Source organism: Theileria equi, chromosome 1, assembly GCF_000342415.1.
Source record: "Theileria equi strain WA chromosome 1, complete sequence".
Taxonomy (NCBI): Eukaryota; Apicomplexa; class Aconoidasida; order Piroplasmida; family Theileriidae; genus Theileria; species Theileria equi.
The window spans coordinates 658,562-681,239 of NC_021366.1; the positions used below are offsets into that span (position 1 = coordinate 658,562).

The 22,678-nt window shown below is 40.2% G+C and overlaps 16 protein-coding genes and 1 non-coding gene across 17 annotated transcripts; 7 read left to right on the forward strand and 10 right to left on the reverse strand.

The window, feature by feature from the left end:
- Window positions 1-1,254: 1,254 nt before the first annotated feature.
- Window positions 1,255-2,924, forward strand: BEWA_021030 (diphthamide biosynthesis protein 2-related domain containing protein; the record flags this gene model as incomplete). Its single annotated transcript, XM_004828865.1, has 5 exons — window positions 1,255-1,662; window positions 1,729-2,277; window positions 2,349-2,594; window positions 2,630-2,792; window positions 2,827-2,924. Exons 1-5 carry the CDS (start codon window positions 1,387-1,389, stop codon window positions 2,922-2,924), a joined length of 1,332 nt encoding a protein of 443 aa, XP_004828922.1. The 5' UTR covers window positions 1,255-1,386.
- A 38-nt stretch (window positions 2,925-2,962) lies between these two features.
- BEWA_021040 (hypothetical protein) lies at window positions 2,963-4,455 on the reverse strand. The gene is made up of 2 exons (XM_004828866.1): window positions 4,157-4,455; window positions 2,963-4,112 (listed from the first exon to the last, which is right to left on the reverse strand). Exons 1-2 carry the CDS (start codon window positions 4,212-4,214, stop codon window positions 3,328-3,330), a joined length of 843 nt encoding a protein of 280 aa, XP_004828923.1. The 5' UTR covers window positions 4,215-4,455; the 3' UTR covers window positions 2,963-3,327.
- Window positions 4,456-4,535: 80 nt separating this feature from the next.
- BEWA_021050 (hypothetical protein) lies at window positions 4,536-5,967 on the forward strand. The gene is made up of 3 exons (XM_004828867.1): window positions 4,536-5,110; window positions 5,152-5,838; window positions 5,874-5,967. The coding sequence occupies exons 1-3, from the start codon at window positions 4,834-4,836 to the stop codon at window positions 5,906-5,908; spliced, it is 999 nt and encodes a 332-aa protein (XP_004828924.1). The 5' UTR covers window positions 4,536-4,833; the 3' UTR covers window positions 5,909-5,967.
- A 21-nt stretch (window positions 5,968-5,988) lies between these two features.
- BEWA_021060 (hypothetical protein) lies at window positions 5,989-6,816 on the reverse strand (the record flags this gene model as incomplete). The annotated part of the gene is made up of 1 exon (XM_004828868.1): window positions 5,989-6,816. The coding sequence occupies one exon, from the start codon at window positions 6,814-6,816 to the stop codon at window positions 5,989-5,991; it is 828 nt and encodes a 275-aa protein (XP_004828925.1).
- Window positions 6,817-6,884: 68 nt separating this feature from the next.
- On the reverse strand, window positions 6,885-7,594 carry BEWA_021070 (ribosomal protein L9, N-terminal domain containing protein; the record flags this gene model as incomplete). Its single annotated transcript, XM_004828869.1, has 3 exons — window positions 6,885-7,342; window positions 7,490-7,554; window positions 7,590-7,594. 3 exons carry the CDS (start codon window positions 7,592-7,594, stop codon window positions 6,885-6,887), a joined length of 528 nt encoding a protein of 175 aa, XP_004828926.1.
- A 293-nt stretch (window positions 7,595-7,887) lies between these two features.
- BEWA_021080 (hypothetical protein) lies at window positions 7,888-10,689 on the reverse strand (the record flags this gene model as incomplete). The annotated part of the gene is made up of 5 exons (XM_004828871.1): window positions 8,809-10,689; window positions 8,640-8,773; window positions 8,506-8,606; window positions 8,393-8,471; window positions 7,888-8,356 (listed from the first exon to the last, which is right to left on the reverse strand). The coding sequence occupies exons 1-5, from the start codon at window positions 9,238-9,240 to the stop codon at window positions 7,888-7,890; spliced, it is 1,215 nt and encodes a 404-aa protein (XP_004828928.1). The 5' UTR covers window positions 9,241-10,689.
- BEWA_021090 (dual-specificity protein phosphatase, putative) lies at window positions 9,634-10,735 on the forward strand (the record flags this gene model as incomplete). Its single annotated transcript, XM_004828870.1, has 2 exons — window positions 9,634-10,037; window positions 10,081-10,735. 2 exons carry the CDS (start codon window positions 9,634-9,636, stop codon window positions 10,733-10,735), a joined length of 1,059 nt encoding a protein of 352 aa, XP_004828927.1.
- Window positions 10,736-10,755: 20 nt separating this feature from the next.
- Window positions 10,756-11,718, reverse strand: BEWA_021100 (hypothetical protein; the record flags this gene model as incomplete). Its single annotated transcript, XM_004828872.1, has 8 exons — window positions 10,756-10,857; window positions 10,891-10,974; window positions 11,013-11,136; window positions 11,172-11,236; window positions 11,270-11,363; window positions 11,396-11,457; window positions 11,495-11,553; window positions 11,589-11,718. The coding sequence occupies 8 exons, from the start codon at window positions 11,716-11,718 to the stop codon at window positions 10,756-10,758; spliced, it is 720 nt and encodes a 239-aa protein (XP_004828929.1).
- Window positions 11,719-12,162: 444 nt separating this feature from the next.
- BEWA_021110 (60S acidic ribosomal protein P2, putative) lies at window positions 12,163-12,580 on the reverse strand (the record flags this gene model as incomplete). The annotated part of the gene is made up of 3 exons (XM_004828873.1): window positions 12,163-12,242; window positions 12,279-12,366; window positions 12,416-12,580. 3 exons carry the CDS (start codon window positions 12,578-12,580, stop codon window positions 12,163-12,165), a joined length of 333 nt encoding a protein of 110 aa, XP_004828930.1.
- An 843-nt stretch (window positions 12,581-13,423) lies between these two features.
- BEWA_021120 (hypothetical protein) lies at window positions 13,424-13,828 on the forward strand (the record flags this gene model as incomplete). The annotated part of the gene is made up of 1 exon (XM_004828874.1): window positions 13,424-13,828. One exon carries the CDS (start codon window positions 13,424-13,426, stop codon window positions 13,826-13,828), a length of 405 nt encoding a protein of 134 aa, XP_004828931.1.
- Window positions 13,829-13,960: 132 nt separating this feature from the next.
- Window positions 13,961-14,604, reverse strand: BEWA_021130 (hypothetical protein; the record flags this gene model as incomplete). Its single annotated transcript, XM_004828875.1, has 1 exon — window positions 13,961-14,604. The coding sequence occupies one exon, from the start codon at window positions 14,602-14,604 to the stop codon at window positions 14,047-14,049; it is 558 nt and encodes a 185-aa protein (XP_004828932.1). The 3' UTR covers window positions 13,961-14,046.
- A 191-nt stretch (window positions 14,605-14,795) lies between these two features.
- Window positions 14,796-15,835, forward strand: BEWA_021140 (uracil DNA glycosylase, putative; the record flags this gene model as incomplete). Its single annotated transcript, XM_004828876.1, has 3 exons — window positions 14,796-15,072; window positions 15,147-15,697; window positions 15,756-15,835. The coding sequence occupies exons 1-3, from the start codon at window positions 14,849-14,851 to the stop codon at window positions 15,833-15,835; spliced, it is 855 nt and encodes a 284-aa protein (XP_004828933.1). The 5' UTR covers window positions 14,796-14,848.
- A 5-nt stretch (window positions 15,836-15,840) lies between these two features.
- BEWA_021150 (spliceosome associated protein, putative) lies at window positions 15,841-17,069 on the reverse strand (the record flags this gene model as incomplete). Its single annotated transcript, XM_004828877.1, has 7 exons — window positions 16,976-17,069; window positions 16,801-16,911; window positions 16,624-16,751; window positions 16,472-16,570; window positions 16,282-16,438; window positions 16,081-16,248; window positions 15,841-16,046 (listed from the first exon to the last, which is right to left on the reverse strand). Exons 1-7 carry the CDS (start codon window positions 17,040-17,042, stop codon window positions 15,841-15,843), a joined length of 936 nt encoding a protein of 311 aa, XP_004828934.1. The 5' UTR covers window positions 17,043-17,069.
- Window positions 17,070-17,169: 100 nt separating this feature from the next.
- On the reverse strand, window positions 17,170-18,362 carry BEWA_021160 (hypothetical protein; the record flags this gene model as incomplete). The annotated part of the gene is made up of 2 exons (XM_004828878.1): window positions 17,170-17,325; window positions 17,364-18,362. The coding sequence occupies 2 exons, from the start codon at window positions 18,360-18,362 to the stop codon at window positions 17,170-17,172; spliced, it is 1,155 nt and encodes a 384-aa protein (XP_004828935.1).
- Window positions 18,363-19,164: 802 nt separating this feature from the next.
- BEWA_021170 lies at window positions 19,165-19,237 on the forward strand. Its single transcript has one exon. It is a non-coding gene; the product is annotated as a tRNA-Ala (tRNA).
- A 178-nt stretch (window positions 19,238-19,415) lies between these two features.
- BEWA_021180 (eukaryotic translation initiation factor 3 subunit 6, putative) lies at window positions 19,416-21,102 on the reverse strand (the record flags this gene model as incomplete). The annotated part of the gene is made up of 3 exons (XM_004828879.1): window positions 19,416-19,913; window positions 19,948-20,555; window positions 20,616-21,102. 3 exons carry the CDS (start codon window positions 21,100-21,102, stop codon window positions 19,416-19,418), a joined length of 1,593 nt encoding a protein of 530 aa, XP_004828936.1.
- Window positions 21,103-21,392: 290 nt separating this feature from the next.
- Window positions 21,393-22,506, forward strand: BEWA_021190 (U1/2 small nuclear ribonucleoprotein, putative). The gene is made up of 2 exons (XM_004828880.1): window positions 21,393-22,006; window positions 22,070-22,506. The coding sequence occupies exons 1-2, from the start codon at window positions 21,819-21,821 to the stop codon at window positions 22,503-22,505; spliced, it is 624 nt and encodes a 207-aa protein (XP_004828937.1). The 5' UTR covers window positions 21,393-21,818; the 3' UTR covers window position 22,506.
- Window positions 22,507-22,678: the final 172 nt, after the last annotated feature.

The window sequence follows — 22,678 nt, forward strand, 5'->3', positions numbered from 1 at the left end:
TCCTTTGCAGATTTTGAATTGGACTAAAGAGTTTATTCTTTCCAGACCTTTCATCCCTTCTCAGTTTTTGCTCCTCAAAATCCGCTTTATTTTTTGCATATTGTTGTTCTTTATGTCTCTGGAGTCCTGAATGCTATAGTTAAAACTTTAGAAAACAACCTCTGTGACAAGTTTGCCCGGCATGTAGGCAAAGATTTGGCTCAATATACGTAATTTTCGGTGTGGAACCAAGTACTTCATAGTCCAATTCTACCGGGCCTATAGATTATTAAAGAGCACGCACATTAATTATATATGGAAATTTTGTGAAATACAGAAATTAGTGGAAGAATAGAGATGAAAACTATGGAGAAAAATCTACCTCCTATTATCGACGTTTTAATCTTGTTTTTCCGGTAAAATTGGCGAGGGATACTCGATAAAGATCTTTCATTCAGCTTCACATCCCTTTTAACCTCTGAATGTCCCAAAGCTACTGCTCTGTAGCAGACAATTCCCTCGTCATATGAATAGACAAAATTCTTGCGTGCAAAATGCATTTGGTTAGTCTGTATTCGTTGTTTTACCTGGAATACCAATTGTAAAAATTAGTCCCTTTATGCTACACTATGCATCAAGTGCATGTGTGACATTTAATCAAATTTGGACAAGTTATCCATATCGGTTTGAAACCGAGGGTTTGGTTACTAGGGGAGCAAAAAGACCATCTTCGCAGGATTTTCTGAGGTAGACGACATGTTTACAATTGTATTTGGACTTTTTGGGTACTGTCAAGATACGGGAGGTAGAATCCACAGAATTTTGGAAGAACATACGAGAAGCACAGGTGGAGCCATGGCGAATCTGGAAGAATGTGTAGATTTATCGTAGCTAAATTGACAATAAGGAGCATATATACCGCGTATTTGTCGGTAATACACCAGGGATAACGTAGAAGGTCGATGAAGAAGTTATTTTACTGGTGGAATGAACAGAATCTCGCTTATATGACAACTTTTGGCCATAATAATGAAGTACAGGTTAACTTAAAGTGTTTAAAGGTTATAAAAAGACCTTTTACGGTACCTTAACGCTAGTTTCACGAGAGAGGAAATGGTTAAGGGCTACCAACGCTGAAAAGTAGGTTAAATTAAGGAAATTATGAATAAATACCAACTATCTAAGCATTTCCAGAATTTGAACTGAAAACTTGGTCTGGAAGGCTTAGATTGGGTCGATGTGTTGTGACGCCACCGTACGCCACTTTATATTTTTCTAGAGGCTAAATTCTGGGCCAATATACACAAGATGTCATTATCGCATATTTTAAAATCTACTTTACCCACATAAGTCTCAGAACAATCCGTTTAATGCCAAAAATTGGTCTTTGAAATATTTAATCTCTCAATGGATACAGATTCTCTCAACAACTCCCTACCAAACACCGGCATAAGACCTGTGGACTCTGAAATTGGCAGATTGGCCGAATATGATGAGGATTTCCTCTCAAAAGTCATCGCAAAGGCACTCCCCTCAAATTACAACTTTGAGGTTCGCAAATGTATCGCAAAAATACGGCAAAAGGAAGCTTCATGTGTAGCCTTGCAGATGCCCGAAGGACTTCTTCATTGGGGCTGTGAAATTAGTGATATACTTTTGTTCTTTTGTCCTTCACTTACTGAGGTTTGTTTGCTTTTATACTCTATGCATTTGAATTTGTACCATGTATGCTCATATATCATTATGCAGGTTGTTATAATGGCAGATGTGACATATGGAGCGTGTTGTATCGACGATCTTACAGCAGCTTGCCTAGGATGTGACTTGGTTATTCACTATGGTCATTCATGTTTGATACCGATAAATACAGTAACTTTAGATTGTCTATACGTTTTTGTTGAAATTTCGTTTCCAGCGGATAAGCTGGTAGATTCCATAAAGACAAATTTTGATGAAAACGATCACCTTATTATGCTTGGAACGATCCAATATTCTAATGTTCTAAGGGAGACTGCCGCCAAGTTGGATGCAGATGATTATTTTAAGTACCAAGTAGATATTCCACAGGCATTACCTTTGCTGCCAGGGGAAGTTTTGGGTTGCACATCGCCAAAGATCGACGTTGGGAAAATTAGGAGGAAGATTGCAAATGGCTCAGTGGAAGCTGAAAATGATGCTTTAGCCGTTCCAAATGCAACTGACAAGATAATATTTATAGCGGATGGGAGGTTTCATCTGGAAAGTACGCTCATTCAGAATCCAGGGATACAACTTTTTCGGTTTGATCCCTTCAGCAAGGTGAGTATTCGTGGAATTGGATAATACATCTTTATTACGCCACTATTTCTCAGCAACACATCAACACTTAGATATTTTCGGAGGAGTCATACGACTTGGAGTGTCTACAAAACACAAGACATGATGCCATAATAAATGCCAGGCGATCACGCAAAATTTGTATCATACTCAGTACTCTCGGAAGACAAGGAAACACCAATATTTTTAAAAATATTTCCGATTTACTCACAGAGAACAAGATAGACCATTTTAAGCTTATGCTCTCTGAGATAACTCTTGAAAAACTCGAGTCTATAGATGCAGATGCTTTCATCCAGGTATGCTGTTAATTATGCATCTAGAATGATTACAGGTTGGATGTCCTCGACTATCCATTGATTGGGGGACATCGTTTAAGAAGCCCATATTAAACCCATATGAGTCATATGTTGCATTTGGAAAGGTAGAATACAAGAGAGTTTACCCGATGGATTATTACTCCAGGGCAGGAGGAGACTGGGCAAATTATCCTGCAAGTATGTATATTTTTCATGTGACAATCTTTTTTAGATGCCAAGGCCACAGATGCAGTGGACCCAAAGGAGATGATTCGACAAAGATTAATGCAGAGGTCAATGAATGCAAAACGTGTAGAGTACTCTAGTTAGAGGTTTTATAAAGTGTAAGTGTACAAATTATTACTTGTTTAATTATTATATGGTGCTTAGTGCCTCTGTACAAATTTGGCCAGTTTTGCAGTAATGCGATTTTCCTGAAAGTCCCTCGGTAGTTTTCTTCCTAGTATAACAACATCATAAATTGTTTGTGTATCTAGGTCTAGTAGACGATGAAAATCGTTTATATGTTCGGCGTCTAAATTATCCATTTGCTTGAGAAAATTTGTTAGGACAATGTCAAGTTCTTTAATTCCTGTGCGATTGATTCTCATGAGCAACCGTTTTCTTTCCACGTTTGTGCTTGTAGTGAATGGTTTGTGGACATTCAGACCTAATGTTCTTGTAAAAAGTTTACAGGAGCACGGATTCGCGAGTCTCCCGAGTAACCACATTTTTAGTTTTCCAAGTCTTGGGATAGCTCTTTAAATCGATCAGGTGTATTGAGCCAGTATTGATTGGAACGTTGATATAGTGATATATATGTATCATATGACATGTTAGAGAGGTCAACGGGGAATATCAATAAGGCTGGGTTGAACTCTGATGCGATGTCAAAGGAATATGCATTGGAGGAGCTTTTTACCTTTGGGTTTCCCGGAAGAATGGGTAGGGGAAGTAGCGGATGAAACCTTGGATTGGCGGCAAATATATTTTTTAGGTTAATATCGTGGGTTCCGCTTGGAATGTTTAACAAGCTTATTTGTGGATTAACTGCGCTGGTATCTGATTCTAGAAATTTTTTTTCAAATATTTTGCAGAGTTTATAACCACAGAGTGAATCAATTTCTAATATTTCTGGTCCAACTTTTATGTGCTTTTTTTCATCAAGCTTGTTCTTCAAGTGCGAAAACTCAGTCTCCGGCACGTTAAAACACCTGAGCCAGAGTATGTCAAACGTCCTTCCACGAAATGTCTTTCCACTTGGTAATTTAAATACGTTTTTTGCTTTGCTAACGCCTGGTTTTGACCTAATGAGGGCGTATCCCACTAGTTTCGATGGGCTATTTTGGGTACCTTGTAGTGAAAAAAATACAACAACATTAAGACCCGCGCTCAGGTGGCGTTTAAATGTTGTGTCACCCTTTGAAGTCGTAGCCCATGCGTCGTATTTTAGCGCGTAAACAACATTCTCCTCTGAGAAGCAGTTTACAATGTAGAATAGTGTTCTTTTGTGTCTATCTGTATTTTGGCCAATGAATTCCAAATGGTGAATATAAACTTACAGATCTTTCTTGCAGTTGAATGTGGTACGTTTTTAAAGAGATATTGAGAAAGGTCCATTATATGGGTGTGTCTGTCTCCTTTAGGTATATGTGAGTCCGCTAGAATACCATCAATGACTTTTTGGTAGAGGATTTAGTCGTACTAGAATAAATTCGTATTAACAACCCAAAACGGTTTGATGGACTTGAAAAACTGGCGTTATATAAAAACTAGAGGAACATTTACAAATAAGAACGAGTCCCCGATTAAAAACAAAACTTATGGTACAAAATATAAAATGCTGATGGATATTTGGACTGAGGAATCTCCTATTGTACCCAATGGGGATTAGAGGCCGAGGCACAATGGACCAGCAGGGGCCCATTAAACATCGTTTTTAGCCTTTAAACCCTCCGATACTTTTACCATACAAGTGGAGCCTACTCTATTGCCTGATTTATCATTTAAAAACGCAGTTAGAGACTAGTAAATTGGTCCTGTAGTAGATTCGCACCGTTTGAAGGCCAACACTGGTACCGTTTGGGTTGTAGGTCGAAAAATTCGTTGTAATATCCACAATCGTGTGCCTCAACTCGTAAATTTGAAGTCAGAGGTCTAGAATCGAACACACCCTGGAACAATTGCTGATTTTACAGCAAATCCTGGAAATAAAGATACACGACTCATACTTTCAAAGATGCTGAACGCTTCTCGGTTCTCTCGTGGCGGTGGCGACCAGAAGACGCCCTTTTTGGTAGGTAAAGAGCGTGAGCTCTTTGAATCAAAAAAATGGCCGAGCTCATTTTCTAAACCTGTAGATATCACCAAGATAAGGATAGACGCTTTCAAGCCATGGATTACTAAACGAACTGCTGAGCTAATGGGCGTTGATGACGAAATCGTGGTTGATTATTGCATTAGCCAGTTAAAAGTACTCGGGGAAACAGATGCCAAAGCCAACATCGAAAATGCAGGTTTGCACCTGTTCTTGTACATTTATACACAATTGATTTAGGTGATGGTGGAACTGTGTTCAATGAAAAACCATCCCTTGATCCAAAGAGGCTGCAGATAAATCTTACTGGTTTCATGGCAAAAAAGGCACACGTTTTTGTCAAGGAATTGTGGGATTTACTCTTATCTGCGCAGGAAAATGAATATGGAATCCCTCAGGCATTCATTGATGAAAAGAAGAGGGAGATCGAAAATGAAGCTAATGCAGAACTTTCTTCCATTAAGGAAGATAGAGAAACCCATATTTATGACGAAGATAGACACGTTGATGAGAATTATACTGATTCTAAACGCGAAGTATCGCACACAAATGAGCGTCGTTACAAAACAGAGAGACGTCGCAGTTCAACACCCGTACGTAGGGGTTCTTATTCGCACAAAGATCGCAGATATGATAGACATAGGACACACAGATACAAGCGTTCCCATTCGAGGGATATCCGAAGGGGATCGTATAGTCGTTCTTCTAGCAGTTCTCAATCATCAACATCATCATACGAATATAGTAATAGGAAACATCGGAGACACTCCAGAAGAGAATCACGCAGAGATCGTTCTTCTAGTTCAGATTACCACCGCCGTTCTAGACGCAGTAGATCAGGGAGAAGACACAGACGTTCTCGAGATGATTATAAAAGACGGCGAAATTCGCGTTATGATTCAGACAGTTCACCAAGTATCGCTCCAGGTATTTTTTATACTCTAAATTCCATGTATTTACAGAGAGATTGAGGGGTAAGACAAGGAATAGGTCATGATTTTTTATACTAGTATTTGCTACCTATTTTATGGATGGCTTATTTGAAATTTTAGTCGCATATGTATAGACATTTATAATTTATTCTTGGGGTTCCTCACCGAGGATTGTCTTTTTAAAAGTGTCGTTTGTTGTTACTATATCCTTGAAGATGGTATCATTTTCGTTTAGCTTTCTCATGAAGGCTGGAGTGAATGAATGAACTCTACCATAGCTTTCAAGGTCCGCTAGGACGGTTTCTAGAGGATAGTAGTAGGGGCACTTGAACATGTTGAATGTGTGAATTGGAGGTAGTATTGCGTGCATGACAACATGTACAAAGTTGCTGGGATAATTAAAGCCGAAAATAAGAAGAGATGATACAAAATTCCAGTGTTTCTCCTTGTTATCATCTTTTATAAAGCTCTTAATTCTCGAAAGATGAGTATCTCCTTCTGAAACAGGTGTTTCAGTGATAATTTCCTTGAATACATTAATGCAAGTTTGCTTCATCTTTGAAATTAGAGGAATATGTGCTCTTCTAAAATTTTTGATATCATAAAATGTTCCATTTGGCGTGGCGGATAGATGTATTAGTCCGGATGGCTGTGGATGGTACATTATTGTAAAATCAAAACATCGGTAGAGTACCTTTGAACTGTATTGTTCTTTGACTATTGATGACTTTTGAACATTTGATATTTCGTAAATAGGGTCGATTGTCCTGAGTCTAATGTCATCATCCGTCAGCTTATGTGAACACTTTGAACAGTGGATAGCAGAAAGGTGATTCCAAGATGTGCAGCTTGAGCATTTTTTCATGTATAACCTATTGGTAAAGTATCTTCCAGAATTTGGAGAGTGATGGAGAAAATTTCTTCTTATATAAAAAATGGAATTATCCCCCTTGCGCAACCATCTGAACAGCATTTTTCCAATGAACCATGCTGACTTGCAGATAACCACGAGAATCTATTGCCCAAAAGATTGAATGGCAATTAGTAGGGGATAAAAGAACAATCGAGTGGAGCCTCTGAGACTACAATTTTCACGGACGCCTTAATTTCTTCATCAAGAGTCAAAGAGGCGGAATAGGTTCCGAATTTTGTTATGAATCCAGAGTTTGTATTTATTTCAACATCCTGTTCTCTTAGCATGTCAAGTGGCGTGAATACTCGCCGTTCCTTCAGCTTTTCTATAATATTAATGGGACGGAGAGGTATGTTGAGTGCCTGTGATCCTTTCTCTTTGGCTAGAACTTCAAAGTTAAGCACACAATTATTGCCAATTTTGTTTTTTAGTTGCAGTGCAGCAGATCTTCTGACGTTTGTAAGGGCTTCCTTGTAGTCTTTCTCAAGAGCTTGACCTACAAGTTCCGCTCTGGTTGTGTACCTAGCAAATCCAAAGGGGACCAGGTAGTTGAACGCAAAGCTTCTATTGACAGCTACGATCTCTCCTGTATAAATTTCATGTGGAATGTACGAATTTTTGATTCGGAGACGTGAGTGTTATAGAGTCACATAGAGGAATCAGCAAGCTATAGAACTAATTGGCACAAAACTGATATTGACTACGGCATATGCAACGTAAACAGTGAACAAACCTTGCTTTCCAATGTCTGGAGTGTCCTTTTCTAGCGTGACCTTTACGTATCGAAACTTGTGAGCCCTTAACACTGAATTTGAGCCAGAAGAGAACTTAACATCATCATTTAATATGTGATTGCCTATTTTAGGGGATATTAGGCTTTGGTTTACCCATTTTTGGGTCAGAATATAAGCATTAGCAGCCGTGGCTAATGTGTAAGCCTTCAGTAGAAAGTTTCCTATGTTGAAGACGTGGTTTAATGACTAAAGTGTATGTATTCTAGTAGAGTAATTAAAAATGGCAGTATTTTTGGCCTAGTGGTCTGACCGAGAGGCCCAATAGAAGGAATGAGTAAACCAAAGACCCACTCATTTCTTAAAACTAGAAATACACAATCTAGGCAGTAACTGCCGATTAGAAGATGTTAGAGCGACCTATTACCTCAACATCACTTCGAATGGCTTCAAAATAGACACATTTGTACTGTGTTTTCATCATGCTACTTGGATTTGAGGTATAATTTGCATCCTTCCAGCATAGATTTTCTATTTTGAACCATTTTGAGATGATAGATTCCAATTCATCCCAAGGCAGCTCGATAGAATTGTGACTTATATCCGCATAATGGTACAACAAAGGACCTATATTGGCCCACAAACCTCCCTTTTTGGTAATTTTTGCGATTGTTCGAACGTAAGTAATGACGTTCTTGGCAGTGTCCAGAAAGAAGGAGGTTAACACAGCGTCGAATTCTTCATGTATATTTTCATACACTTCAGTGAATTCTCCCGCGCACATTGAGAAATCATGACCTTCAAAGTTGCTATCAGCCGGAGAAACGTCCGGGATAGCTACAGGTTGTAGTTGGTCTTTAAACGTCATCCTAAAATATTCGTTATGGACATTTCTCCTTTCGTACCTATTACTAGTATCTAGGCAATATGGATATATTTTCAACGATTTCGGCTTTATCGAGTGATTTATTATGAAGAATGAACCTATAAAACTTTATATGTCAATAAATAAACAAACCTATTAGCATAAAATACGAAAATTCGTTGCCCTGACTTGCATATCCCAGATTCAAAACTTCAAATGGTAAACGGCCGAGCCCAGAACCAGGGCACAATACTCTAAAAATGTTTAATGGATAGAATAGCACCTACTTTGGTCGTTTACTCTTATCTACAATTGGAACCCTTCTTTTCAAGGCGTCCAGTAGAGGTTCGAAGCACTGATTTCTTTCCTGAGCTCCCTCCTCTGACCAGTCCCTAACGAATTGTCTCAGCGTTGTTCGTACCTATGAGCGTAAAGTTTACATTATGAATAACATACCCAGTTCATGTTTCTCTGCAAAACAACCGGATCCGTGGTTGGTTGGATTTCGGGGTCCTCGACCTCTTGCGGAATCCTGCAGAACGAAGAGTTTTTTACAATATACCTCAGCCGTTTTAGGATATCTTCCATAGACTCTGTATAGTTGTTTGATTCAATTGGTCTAGAATTTTGTCCCTCATCGACATCCACAATACTAGAGAGCATGAGTGAAATGAACTGCTGGTTGAGCATGAGCGCTTGGAGGATTTGGAAGGTCCTCCTTGCGGGTGATTCCTTTAACAATTCCTTATCATCTTTGGATAGGAGGTCGAAAGATCTATAAATACGTTCGACATCCACCGATCCATCCCTCTTGTAGGTCATATAAGAATATATGATGTTTATGAAGTGCTGAAACTCTTGCTTCTCAGCCTCTGAGATATCCTCCATAGTTATATGCTTACAATATTAGTTATTGCAGCACATGACCACTTTTCTGGCAAAACAGTAATCTTTATGGCAAAGGCAACGATTTCTGACCAAACTATCAACAATGTCTCATTTTATTAGTAAAATTTATCTGATTTCGTCTTTGTATGGGAAGTAGAAGTCAAGATAAAAAATGTGTAGACTGTGGGCTGTCTTGCAGGCAGAGCACTACTATCCCGGCCATTCAGCTTCGACCTTCTGCCTTTCCCGCCTACACTTTTGGCCAAGCTAAGCCAGTTTTATTTTTAATATGCTATACTCTTTATATTTGCATGTTGAGCCCATTTAGTTGGCTATAGGCTGGATTAAGGGAATATGCTACTGTGAAGTTGACCGGGGACACAAACTAGGAAAATGTCAAAGATTCTTCCTGAACTGTTCGTTGGTAACATCTACCAAGCAAATAGTCTCTTTGGTCCCTGCATGGATCACACATTAGCGTTCAATGGACTCGATTCAACCGAGGCTAGCTACCCTGTCATTAAAGCAGTCGTCACTGTCTGTTTTGATCAAACAATTTGGTGTAACTTTCGCAGGGGAGCCACAAAGTCGGATTGTACCTCAGAAGATTGTGATCCAGAATGCCCAGTGCTACCACAAGAGTTGTTAAAGTACAAGAATAACAGCTATTTAAACCTCCATTTCGATAAAGTTTCAGCCCGTAAAGAGGGTGAATCGCAGCACACGCTCCATTCTATCATACTTGCTGATGATTCCAACGATGAAGGACTTTTTAATGCCTTTGGATTTGTATACGAGTAAGTCTATCTGAATTTTCTGGTATATAATAATACCTTGTAGTTTAGTGGAGTACGTTAGAGAACAAAATGGCAGCGTTTTCATTCACTGCACGGCAGGAATGTCGAGAAGTGTAACACTAACCACTTCCTATTTAATCAAAAAGTGGAACAAGGGCTTTAACCAAGTCTATCGCTATGTTTCAAGCATTCATCCAAAGGCAGCTATAAGCAATGGATTTGCTTATCAGCTAAGACTATACAAGAGATACAGATGTACTGTTGATCAGGGATTTGCAAACTACTATTTCAACACCTACAGTTTTGATGAGGATTATCTAATGATGGAAGACGAACCAGAGCGCCAAGATGATGAATCTAAACTCGTATACTCATGCAAAGCATGCAGAGAAGTATTATTTTTCGATATTAATACAGTGCCACATGATAAAGATAAAAATTCTAGTGAAGAATGCAGTTCGGTATTTATAGAACCTATGGATTGGATGCCTGGACTAGAAGCGCAAGATGGACGTTTGTCTTGTAAAAATACAAAATGCAATTCTAAATTGGGCTATTATTCTTGGCACGGAAGAAGGTGCTCTTGCGGTCATCTCCAGGTGCCTGCATTCCAGATCCAATCATCTAAAGTTGATGTATTTTTTATGGATCCAAAAATTCACAGAAATGGTCCTGTTAGAAATGTACACTTAACGTAGTTTAATTATTGGATGTTATTTTATATGTTTTCGTTTTTCCCATCCTTGATTTGGCAAAATTTAATCCTTTTCTCGTGAGCATTTGCCAACGATTTTGCGATGTTTTCATTGATTTTTTGGTCCTAAGTCGGTGTTTTGGACAAAGTTTGGATTACCTCATCGGTGATGCGTTCCAGTGATCCGTCTGGATATAAGATTTTAACTACTGCTTTCCTATCCTCGAATATATTACAAACAACCTGGACGCATAGAATGTTGAAATTTATGGGAAACACACCATATCTGCCAAAGTTGGCTGTTGTAGCATTTTATTTGCTTTTGTATGTAAATCAGCCTCGTTTGTTGCAAGTTTGAAACAGCATAACAGCGGTTCAGTTCCACAAATTGAACGTACAAGTAACCTATTCAGAGATTTATTGTTAGGATGCTGGCTTGCCTAGTTTTTTTAACAGGTTCAAGGTGTAGAGTTATAGCTGAGTCCGATGAAAGTTTCTCCTTTGGCTGTACACTTTAGAATAAAAAGTACAAACTTGCCATATTTGCCTCTGGAATTTTAAAATCTGAAACGGCAGCCGCTAGACAGAATGCCACATGTTCTTTAAACTCTGTACAAGCGTAAGCAATTGTTCTACAGATTGTGATTTATTCTTTGGCACAAACTTTAGTTTCGCTTGGTATTCATCCACAGTTGTAAAGTGTTCAACAAATAGTCTGTTTTTGTTCTACATAGTTGATTTTATGCTTGAAGTGACTTGATACCTCTGCGTAGTCTTTCAGTGCTTTTATTGCATGGAGATATTGATCACCCTCAGGCTCAACTGGAGAGGTTCTATTGCGTATCCATAAAACTTACAGACTATCACGCCATCTTTAGATACGGATAAACGGTCCATGACGCTCATACCATGCTCATAGTCTACAATTTTGCCCAGAAAGGGGAGATGTGAATTCTTCCTGGAGAGGTGAATGACAAAATAACCCATCTCTAGAAGGCTCCTGAGGTACACATTTACACAAGAGTGTGGAATTGACAACAAACTCTGTAATATGCGAGCCTCTTTTTCCCGTTGAAAAGTTGTCAATGAAGCGGACACCTGGACCATCCAGATGTACAATTGTCCCTCCTGAGGTAACAATTGCAACCTTTCCTTCACCTATATAACAACGTTGTACATGTGCAAGCATCTGGACAGAAAAGGTTACCATTCTCGGAGATGCTCGACCTCAGGGGCGCAAGGAACGACACTAACCGCTCATGGAGGCTACTACAAGTGTATTCAGCACCCATTATCTATATAATAGAGCCATTTTATGGACTAGAGGGTACACTTTTACAAGGGTGGCGTGTGGTGAGGACAGCACATGGAACATGAATGATAGACTGCAGAATACGGACAGAGGGAAAAGACATTACTATGGAAATATCTCTAGTCAAAGAGTGAGAATCCCATATCATCCTCTTCTTCCTCAGCTTCGGGCTCCTCCTTCTTGCCAGCATCGGCCTTGTCTGCAGGATTTATATATGGACGTATCTTAAACATACCAGCAGCAGGAGCACCAGCGGCGGCAGCTGCTACAGCTACACCACCAGTTGGGACGGTCTGGAGCTTGGACAGTCCAGAGCTGATTGCCTACAGAACGACATGTAGAGAGCGAAGACAAAACAGCGCAAAAACATACCTCATGGACAGTCTTGCCGGCGATAGCGGACAAAAATCCATCAAGAGCCTCCTCATCGACTTCAGAGCCTACAGAGCCCAAGATGGCCTCAATGTCCTTCTTTGAGGGCGATTCTGTTCCGCAAACAACGGCCAAAAGATAACTTGCGACGTACTTTAGGGACATTTTTTGAGTGTCTGTCGAATGACGATTTTAAAAATCTGTAGATATGACAATTTGGAGTGGAAAGACGTACATTTGAAATTAGATTTGAATTGTACAGCAAAAACGGTCCAGTAGAGCCTAAAGAGCGAACTACACGGCACAAGTAACTTAAATCACAAAATATGTAAATATATCAAACGTGAAATAACTGTGAAAGGCGAAACGCAAGGGAATCGCGGCCGAGGTCCTCTGGGGGGCGCTAATGGGGAAGCGCCGCTGATGAGATGTGTCGCCTAGTTATCTCATAGTCGCGCTTTACTCGCAATGAATTCGGATTCATGGCAAGATATTGTGACTGTGATACGAGTACTCTGGTCTTGCAACGTTTTAGCGCAATTCTCACTTGTTTCGGTGTTGTCGACATTAAACAGAGAGTCTCCCGGGACTTTATTCCTCTATACTGTCCACTAGCTATTTTACATAATGTTAATACGTACTCCTCAGCAGGACCTTGTAATTGGCCACCGGTTAACCAACGGAAGCCCTCTGTCTCGTCTCTCACTGTCTTCTGGGTGTTTTGGCCACAGCTCGTCGCAATATTAGCACATTATTCTACCATTTACTCCACCGCTAGTGTCAGATGTCTCCGTGGACAGGCGTGCGATTTTGTCCATTCGCTGTGTGGTCAGGGCCCTCTTGGGGGTTCTGCGTGGTCATTCTCCATATTTTCGCATTTGTGTACCTTTTATAGTCGATTGGCCCACATTACACTTGAAGGGCACTTGTACTTTACACCTTGGGATTTAAGGGCCGTTTGCGGACGCTGGGAGCCACTTTAGCACTGTAAACAGAGTATAATAAATCATGGCATCAGGTGAGGGCTTTAGCCATGTAAATGTGGATCTAAACAAGTTCCCTGTGAACTTGTTGGACGAGAAAGACGCCAACACAGCCTACGGAACGACCAACGAGATCCATCCTTTGAATGATATTGAATATAAGCACGTATACAAGACAATTCTCGAGAGGGATGCCAGAGTTGCCAGGACATTTGGGTCTCAGGAGGTTTTAAAGTCATCAATTGAATGCAACATGTGTGCCAAGTCATCTAGACTTCCTGGCATGAAGAGTAGCATGTTATCGCTTGAGATTTTAATGGGCGAACTCGACTCAATAAAGCCTTACGAATACGTAAACACAGAAAAACCGACCAACGAGTTTGGAATTGGTGGCATTCACTCACACATTGAAAATCGTATGGGCATTTAAAAGACATAAAATTGTTCTTTCATCTTTCTTCACAATACTATAGCACATTTAGTTGTATGTTAGTTATATACATGCGTAGAATGGTTAGAAATGACCATCGTAGTGGCCATGATAAAACTAACTGGGAATGGAACCCATGCGATGTTCCAACAAATACCAGGTTGGCAGAGTATAATTGCGATGATACGTTGTTCTAGTGTCTATTTACCGAAAGAGCTCTAAGTGAATCCGGGAATTTTTGGGAAAACAACACTCATAGCCTTGTCGAATTCTATCATAAAACGCGCAGGATCCGAGATGTATGGCATCTCGCTTTCGGTTCCAGTTTGAAGTGTCTGTAAGTAGGTGTGGATGAAGATGAACAGCTTACTAACCTTGGAATCTTCCGGGTCGGCATTTGGGTCTATGTTATGCTGAAACATACAACAACCACGTAGGTTATCAGTACAGAATGTATTCTTTTCGATACTTCGGCATGGCGGCATTCTGGAGTATACCAATTGGTGGAGAAAATCACAGAATTCACCCTTCATACACATCCCCTTTAACCAATGCCGACAAACCACCGAGTGTTTTCCGCGTGTACGTTCTATATCTACGCGTTCATATCCTTTTAGCTTTAACAAAGCCATTTTTTCACTGTCCCTTTTGACCACATTTAGGGCCAACGATATGAGTGAATTCTCCCTAGGAGGCCCATCAGGCCTCTCATGATCGGCTGAACGAGCCTTTATATAGTCATCATTGACACTTTCAAAGAGTGAAACGAAGTCCATGATGAATAGGAGTCTCTAAAACATTAGTAGCGCATACAGCGCCGAATTGAAATATAATCCGCTATAACAACGAAGAATGATAGACAAATATTTAAAATTTACAGTGGAATTCTTCAGTCGATTGTATAATATAAGGAATTGAAAGTAGATGGAGAAGCGCAAGCCCTCTACACTACCCCGAAGAGTGCCGTGGTAGTTTCAATTCTAGCACACACTTTAACCCTTGGCTAAATGTAAAGTGCCTATGAAATATTCAAGTTTTATTCAGTCTGTCTTGTTGCTTAGGATGACCAAACGACTAATTACAGACTTTTTTGACACGAATACTGGAGTTCGGAACAAAGTAATCTGCAAATCGATTTCTACTGCTTCAAAGGTAGATTTAGAACCAGAACTCCCAAAAGATGAGCAAAAGATAAAGGATTCCGTGCAAAATGAGACATTTAGAAGTATGCTAGGGGATGAATGGTGTGTTTGTCTATACATTATGATTTATTCTCCTCATTACTGCTTGAAATTCTTGGATACACGCTCATTTTTAGGTCGGAAGTGCTGGATTCTGAGATTCAAAAGGGTTACTTTCAAGCACTCTGGACCAAAGTTGCAAACGAAAGAAAGGTCAAGAAGGTCTATCCTCCAGCAGACTTGGTGTTCAACGCATTCAAACTTACTCCTCTATCTAAAATTAAAGTTGTTATAGTCGGACAGGACCCATATCACCAGCCTAGACAAGCAATGGGTCTCTCGTTTTCGGTGCCCCGCGGAGTTCTGCTCCCACCAAGTTTGCGTAATATTTTTGCTGAGATCGGTACAACAAGTAGACATGGTGATTTGACGTCATGGGCTAATCAGGGAGTTTTCCTTCTCAACTCTATCTTGACTGTAGTAGACAGTCAACCATTAGCTCACAAGTTTTACGGTTGGGATGCATTCACTAATTGTGTCATTGATATCATTAATGAAAAAAGGGAAAATGTAGTCTTTTTGCTTTGGGGTAAATTTGCACAAGAAAAGTGTAGCAAGATTTCAAAGAGCAAGCACTGTATACTGACATGCGGACATCCCTCTCCACTCTCTATAAAGTTTTTCAAAGGTATTTCCTTCATTTTCCATTTACACTCATAAATATATATACAACATTAAATATTTAGGTTGCGATCATTTTAAAAAATGCAACGAATACTTGACCAAAACAAATCAAACTCCAATAGATTGGAAATTACCACAGTAATACGGTCACACACTCTTATAAATTGGTGGCGGTGGAGGCATGTTTTGGGGTATAGTTGGTAGAGTCGCAGCACCCGGTAATGGTGGCATTGACATGGGTAGCGATCCAACATTTGCCTGTGGCAACATGGACGGATGTACAACACCAGGCTGATAGACGTTTTGTTGCATGTTGTGCAAAAATGGCACATCTTGACTCAGATGGGGGACACCTAAAGATTATTTTTTTCACAAACTACGACTTACCCACAGCCGGAGCAACTGGTACACCCTGAGTAGGCATTGCGATTGGAGACGGATATGCCATGGGAGTTGGCATTTGTGAACCGTATTGCGATGTTCCAGTCTGACTTGTGGCATCAGCCGGCCTATTCGCCGCTATAAGTCTTTCAGCTGCACTTCCATGGCGTTCACCTGGATACATTATACATGATTGTTTTAACGTACCCTTGGTATCCTTTTTGTATGCATAAGAAACATGTATCGGTTTGTTACACAAAAACTGCCCATTCATTGCAGCAAGGGCAGCATCGCTCGCTTCAAAACTATCATAGGAGACAAAAGCGTAGGCATTTCTTCCTGCCGAATCGATGTCTCTTACAATCTACGGAGTTTATGGACTATAGAGGAGATATACCTTTGTTAGTAGAACATTTCCAAATGCGGAGAATGTGTCGTGCAGTAGCTTTTCATCAACTTCTTCATCTACGTTACCAATAAAGAGATTCGCTCCAACCTGAACATTTTGTTAGTGTTGTTTCAAGCAAATGGATGTAAGATGAAGCGAACCTCAATGTTTTCCTTATCTCTAGATGCCTTGTTGAGCCTCAGTGGTTTGTTGTACAGCTTTACAAAGTTTAGAATTCTGACGGCGTAGTCCGCGTCATCTTCTGTCTCAAACTCGACAAATCCGTAACCTATAGAGGAACATTAGAATAAAACAAAGATTTATGGGACAAAACCTACCCTGGTGTTGCCCAGTGACTTTATCTCTGGGAATGTGAATATTCTTGACGACTCCAGCCTGTATAAAAAGCTCCCAGAGCAATTCTTCATCAACTTGCATATCGACATTGCCTATATGTCAATTAGTGAGACTGGTGGATAAAGTAGCGCATATTAAGCTGCAAACAAAACGAACCGACATATAGAGTCGCTTCCTGGTTGCGATCATACAAAGAAAGAAGATCAAGGTGTCTTGCTGCCATTTTAATGATCTTCTATAAATATTTAGTGATCCGAGTGAGCAAAAGAACGACAGGAATCCCACATCCTCTGGCCTTCCCCAAGTTTTTGATTCTCTACTCGGCGATAATAAATATGAATGACAAATTACTACTTTTTAAGGCAATTGTCAAACTTGTATAGCTTGGCAACTGTAAATGGATCCTCAAAAGTCTCAGATGGTTTTGATGGACACACATTGGTTTCAGAATGAGAATCAGCGCTTTCCTCCTTCGACTTTTCAGACGAGCTACTTGCACTCTTTTCCTATTGGAAGTATATGTATGTGTTGAGATCAAACTTACGTTGCTACTAGAACTGTTGTGAAATTCGTCCTTTTCCTCATCAGTGCTCTCTACATATTCACTCTCATCATCTACACATTTTGACCTTGGCTCATATCCCTTACCTTTAATAGCAACGTTTGAGTCACTAGTTTTTCGTTCTCTGTGTGTTTTATATCGCGTATTCTGAGCATCTTGTGGAGACATCCGTTCCTGCATTCCTTGAGTAATCATATCATCAATTAGGTCGTGGGTACTATGATGCATGTAAGATTCAAATTTTTCTTGGAAGCGGCTGAGTCTTCTAGGTTTTTTCACTGGAGCCCTTTTAGCTACAGCGGTCTGTCCCCAGTCAAAGAAATTTTCCGAGTTCCAGAGGTACTCGTCCGGTGGAGTGACATATTCTCTATCTATTCTAGGACGTCCACGATTCCGCTTTATTTTCGGAAGATTCGCCTGCTCGTCTAGATAGCCTGTACTGTACTCTGTGGAAAATGATGTAGCCCATCCACTGCTCACAGATGGAGTATTTCGTTCCCGAAGAGTTGGTGCATTCTTTTGCTCCATTAGTAGCAAATCTCTCTTCTTTTTTCTATTATCCAATTCCAGAAGTTCTTCATTGCTGAGCTCTTCTAGGACAAGACCGTCATCCTTGTTTACCTGTCTCTTGTACTCTATAACCTTTTTGAGAAATGAATAGGCAACTTTAAATCCTGCGATTAGTAGTTTGGGGTCATTGTAGTTAAAGTAACATGTAATTACTTCACCTTGGTCATCCAGGTACTTTACTCTCCAGGATCCCTTGGAAAAATAAAGTCCTCTGATTCCACTCAGAGGTTTGGCTCCAGCTTTTGTATTACCACAGTACTGGTTATCACCTTCTAATTCATGTCTGGCCGCATTGAGCCTTCCCAGCCTTTCCAACTCATTGAAATAATACCTATACTGATGCATGTAGAGACTAACAACGTCTTCCTGAGCATCATTATCATCTCCTTCATTAATAATCGTCGTCTTCATTTTAGCTTTATCTTTAGATGGGAATAGTAGGGGAATTATGAAGAGGAAGATTGAGGAAGGAATGATCCCGAGAATGGCATGGAACACATTAGCAAAAGTAGAACGTATAAGGGTCTAGTATACCACAAAAACAGGTTTACATGGGATATTAAGGGCAAGAATATGCTAGGAAGAAGAAAGATCTGTGAATAAATCTCAGGAAGGCAAATGTGTTTGCGTACGTTTCTGTACGTTATATTTTTAATGTGTACTAAAGGAATACAGATGGATGTTGTAAGAACCATTATGTGTCAGATAGATGATATTTGGGCCATTTGAGCCGCGAGCTTCAGGCTGGTTGTAAAGGCCAGGTAGGACCACCGAATTGTTTATGGCTACACCATGGCCCAGCTGTGATAAGCTGCAGACATAATCTTGATCTATCATGACTGATATATCATTTACTGGTGATGTGTACGTCATTGGAGCCAATTTGTCCCCTGAGGCGCGACTCTGGTATATGCATGTTGTTCTCCGACTGGAATGAACCAAATTATGCCTCAGTCGTAGCGTTAAAAAGTCTGGGTTGAGGGTGTAGCCTTAAATTTTGCTACTTTTCACATCAAAGAAGCTACGAGACAAAGGATGCCAGGATTCCATTCCGAGAAATAAAGCCTGACAATTTGGGAGAGTTTTATATTCATTGGTCAAATGTATGAGAAATTAGAGTTATAGGTTCGCCTATATATGAAAATAATAATCTCTACTTAAAAATAATTGTCAAAAGTGCATATATGAGACACGAGAAAACACCCGTCGTCGAGGGCGGCTAGCTCAAATGGTAGAGCGCTCGCTTAGCATGCGAGAGGTACGGGGATCGATGCCCTGGTCGTCCACTCCCTTTTTTGTTTTGTTTTTTCCACTTTCCCTCTTCATTAATAAATGTTATGCTATATTAATTCATATTCATGTTTAAAACAAGGGCAAATCGTCATGTGACCGCAAACAACTCATGATTTACACCATGGCGGGAGCCCGAGCACTAAACTACCATAGACGAGAAAATAAAAGGAATTACCACAGAGAATCCTGTTCACTTGTTCTAAAATCCTTGTTAGTAAAGTTAGTAAAGCGATGCTGATTCCTCTTTTGGCCGTACTGTTGATGCGATCTCCTGGATTGGTTGCTTCTGTCTGTTGCACCTTCAGCATTGCGAGCGCCTCCAACATTACCATCTGAACCCACATTTGCCTGGAAGAAGTTTTGGAGTATCATGTTTGAGCGTAGCGTCAGGTTTTGTGTCTTCTCAATGACTTGTTGATACAAGTTTGGAGGAACTGTAGATATCTCCACACAGTTTTTCTCGCTGTCGATCTTTGCTTCCACATGAGAGTGTCTTATAATATTCACGATCCAGCGCTCAGCCTCCAGAGAACTCATATTGACCTTCTGCGCAATCAAGTCTAGATTGATCGATTTGTGTATACGACAGTATGTTTCGAAAATAATGTGACGAGAGTTTTCCTCAATGACCTCTTTAAGTGGGTCAAGCAAAACGTCGGAACTGCATGCCTAACAAGGAATGTTAAAATATAATTAGACTCACCTTATCAATCTCAGCGATATGTTTTTGAGCAGCCTCGAAATTAAAATCGACGAAAAGGGCTCCCAGAAGCGATGTGAATGTATCAGAATACTTTGATTTTGCGTTTGAAATAGCCGCACTAATGACCTTGAAATGATCCTTTCTGTTTCTATTGAGGATGGCATAAACAGCATAGTATCTCAAGAGATGAGGTGCCACAAGATGGACTACGGACAAGTTACGATCGTCCAAAAAATATTCTTGCAATTGTGGCCATTCAAATGACTTTATACCCTTGTTCTTCTTGTGGAACAAATATAGGTGGTATTTGAAAATATAAAATAGAGACCAGTGCAATAACCAACTCCTTTTTAAGATTAAATCCTTCCTGTCCTTGGAGAATTCATCTGAAACCAAAAGCTCAGAGGATTTTAGGATGCAAAATACTCCAGCTCTAGGTGTGTTTTGTTCAAGTGGATTTGCATCTTTATCATTGTCAGGGTCTTGTGGCTGTGCGGCTTGTGTTGCCATCTCAATAAGTTCCTCTTCAGTTGCAGGCAAGAGGGTCTTCAGCAAGTTACATATAATTATACCCCAATAGCAATGCATCTTGTTTTTTGTCACAGAACCTATATAAAATGTGTATGTATTGTCTAGTTTGGATAAATGATAGTGGATATGCAACTAACCTTCTAGGGTATATTTGGAGACAGTGTTGACATAATAAACGAGCCAAAACTTGCAAGCATCATAATCTTGGCGATCGAAATAGAGTTTTGCTAATTTTAGTATCATCTTGTCCGCATCAAGGGGAACGTTGATGTCCACATTTGGAAGCAAACTGGCCCATTGCAACAGGGCTGAAATCGAGACCTTTTCAGCATTAGAACCTATTCTATGGAGTTGGTCTCTCTTGTAACATGTGAGAACATTTTGGAACTTTTTTATGTGTCCTTTGAGCTCTGCTTCTTGCTTTGAGAACTCCTCATCAGGGAGCTTTGATGCACCGAGTTTTGTCTCTATCTCTTGTTTTATCGAGGCCAACTTCTCAGGAGAGTAGATATCCTTTGAGCTGAGCCAGTCGATTATGTATATGATGAGTTTTGGGTGCAAGAATGGAGAGAGTTTGGACGTGATGTCGTAGTTATTACTATCGTGATTATCAATCAACTCCATCGTGTAAACGGGGTATTTGAACTATACGATACTTGAAACTGCGCACATGAATGTTGTACGTGCCTAGATGACGAAGTTAAGGCTAGATAGTCCCAAAGACGGCCACTGTAGCACAGATTCTCCAATTAATCGTACACGACCAAAGAATCCTACCGAGGCCACCCGTTTAAATTTGTACTAAAAAATTGAAGTTGCAAGTAAAATATAATATGGACGGACGAAGACTTCAGAGGACACCTTGCCTCTACTCCCCATCAGGGCAGGGCTGCCCTCTGGGTCCACGTCAGTTCGTATTCACCCTGAAACTACACAGTATTTACACAGCAAACACCTCATATACAATAACGGTAGATAGAGCTTCCATATATCGTGAATAGCCCGCAACTGGATGCCCAGGAGAAACGCTCAAAGACCGCTCTAGGAGGACACTGAAATAGATAATGACAGCGTTATTCAACTTACCATCTCTGTGCATCATTTTACTACTGACTATCTGCACTTGTAGCTACTTGAAGCCTTTCTTCCCGGGATTTTTCAACTCTAAAAGACCAGGGTTCCCAGGAGTTTTGGGAAAGTTTGCCGTTATCGGAGATCGTCTCTCACCTTACGTCTCACTAGCCTGCATAGCCTTTGCGGTCTGGACCATAGTGTTCAGATAACGTCGTTGCTTCTCTCAAACTACCTAGGTATTTTACACAAGGACAAGTAGGAACAGAATGGCGGCTTTTCAGCCTCATGACATTGTGCCTAGCCAGACACTATACGTTACTAATCTGGACGATCAGATTCATGTAAGGGAATTGGTTAAGCTTCTATATGAGCTCTTTTGCCCATATGGATATATTATAGACATTGTTGCCCGCAAGACAAAGACCCTTAGGGGACAGGCTTTTATTGTCTTTAGGTTTGTTTACTGTGTGCATTCATTGATCATCACTACGTATAAACACCAATATACCATATTCAGCGAAATAACAAGTGCTACTGCAGCACTAAAGGGCCTGAACGGTCGAAGCATTTTGGCAAAAAAAATAAAGATTGTTTATTCAAAAAACAAATCATACAAGGCTATGAAACCATCGGATTACTACAGGATTGGCAAAATTTCAAAGTTGCAAGCCAAACCAGTTATTAGTTCCACAACTGAAGACAAACCGGCAGAAGCGTCTTCCAAGGAATCACATACACTATTCGTGGAGAACATCCCTCCAGACATCAACAAGGATGGTGTTGAACTCTTGTTTAATCAATACCCCGGGTTCAAAGGCTGTAGATTTATAGAGGGGAGATGCGTCGCCTTTATTGATTTTGCTCTAGTATCGCAAGCGGAAGCCGCTCTTCAAGGCCTGCAGGGTTTCAGGATGTCACACAATCACGCTCTGCACATATCATTTGCTAAATAGTTGTTCCTTTTTTATTCTTTCCCTATGGACTGATGTGGACTTCCCTCCATTTGGCCAACCCTCCGTGTGCAAACAAGCGCGATGGTAGTTGGCATATGGACAGTTGGATTTTCGTCCTCTGGGTCACATTTTATAACTCTTACAATGATTTAAGTTTTGTTCGCATTTTGTCT

What these genes read in the sequence shown, in the direction of transcription:
- BEWA_021040 (XM_004828866.1), bottom strand. Translation starts at nt 4,214, where the DNA reads ATGGACCTTTCTCAATATCTCTTTAAAAACGTACCACATTCAACTGCA. An exon ending in TTCAACTGCAAGAAAGATCT is followed by an intron (nt 4,113 to 4,156) that starts GTAAGTTTATAT and finishes GCCAAAATACAG; the next exon opens with ATAGACACAAAAGAACACTA.
- BEWA_021190 (XM_004828880.1), top strand. Translation starts at nt 21,819, where the DNA reads ATGGCGGCTTTTCAGCCTCATGACATTGTGCCTAGCCAGACACTATAC. An exon ending in CAGGCTTTTATTGTCTTTAG is followed by an intron (nt 22,007 to 22,069) that starts GTTTGTTTACTG and finishes TACCATATTCAG; the next exon opens with CGAAATAACAAGTGCTACTG.
- BEWA_021050 (XM_004828867.1), top strand. Translation starts at nt 4,834, where the DNA reads ATGCTGAACGCTTCTCGGTTCTCTCGTGGCGGTGGCGACCAGAAGACG. An exon ending in AGCCAACATCGAAAATGCAG is followed by an intron (nt 5,111 to 5,151) that starts GTTTGCACCTGT and finishes CAATTGATTTAG; the next exon opens with GTGATGGTGGAACTGTGTTC. An exon ending in TTCACCAAGTATCGCTCCAG is followed by an intron (nt 5,839 to 5,873) that starts GTATTTTTTATA and finishes ATGTATTTACAG; the next exon opens with AGAGATTGAGGGGTAAGACA.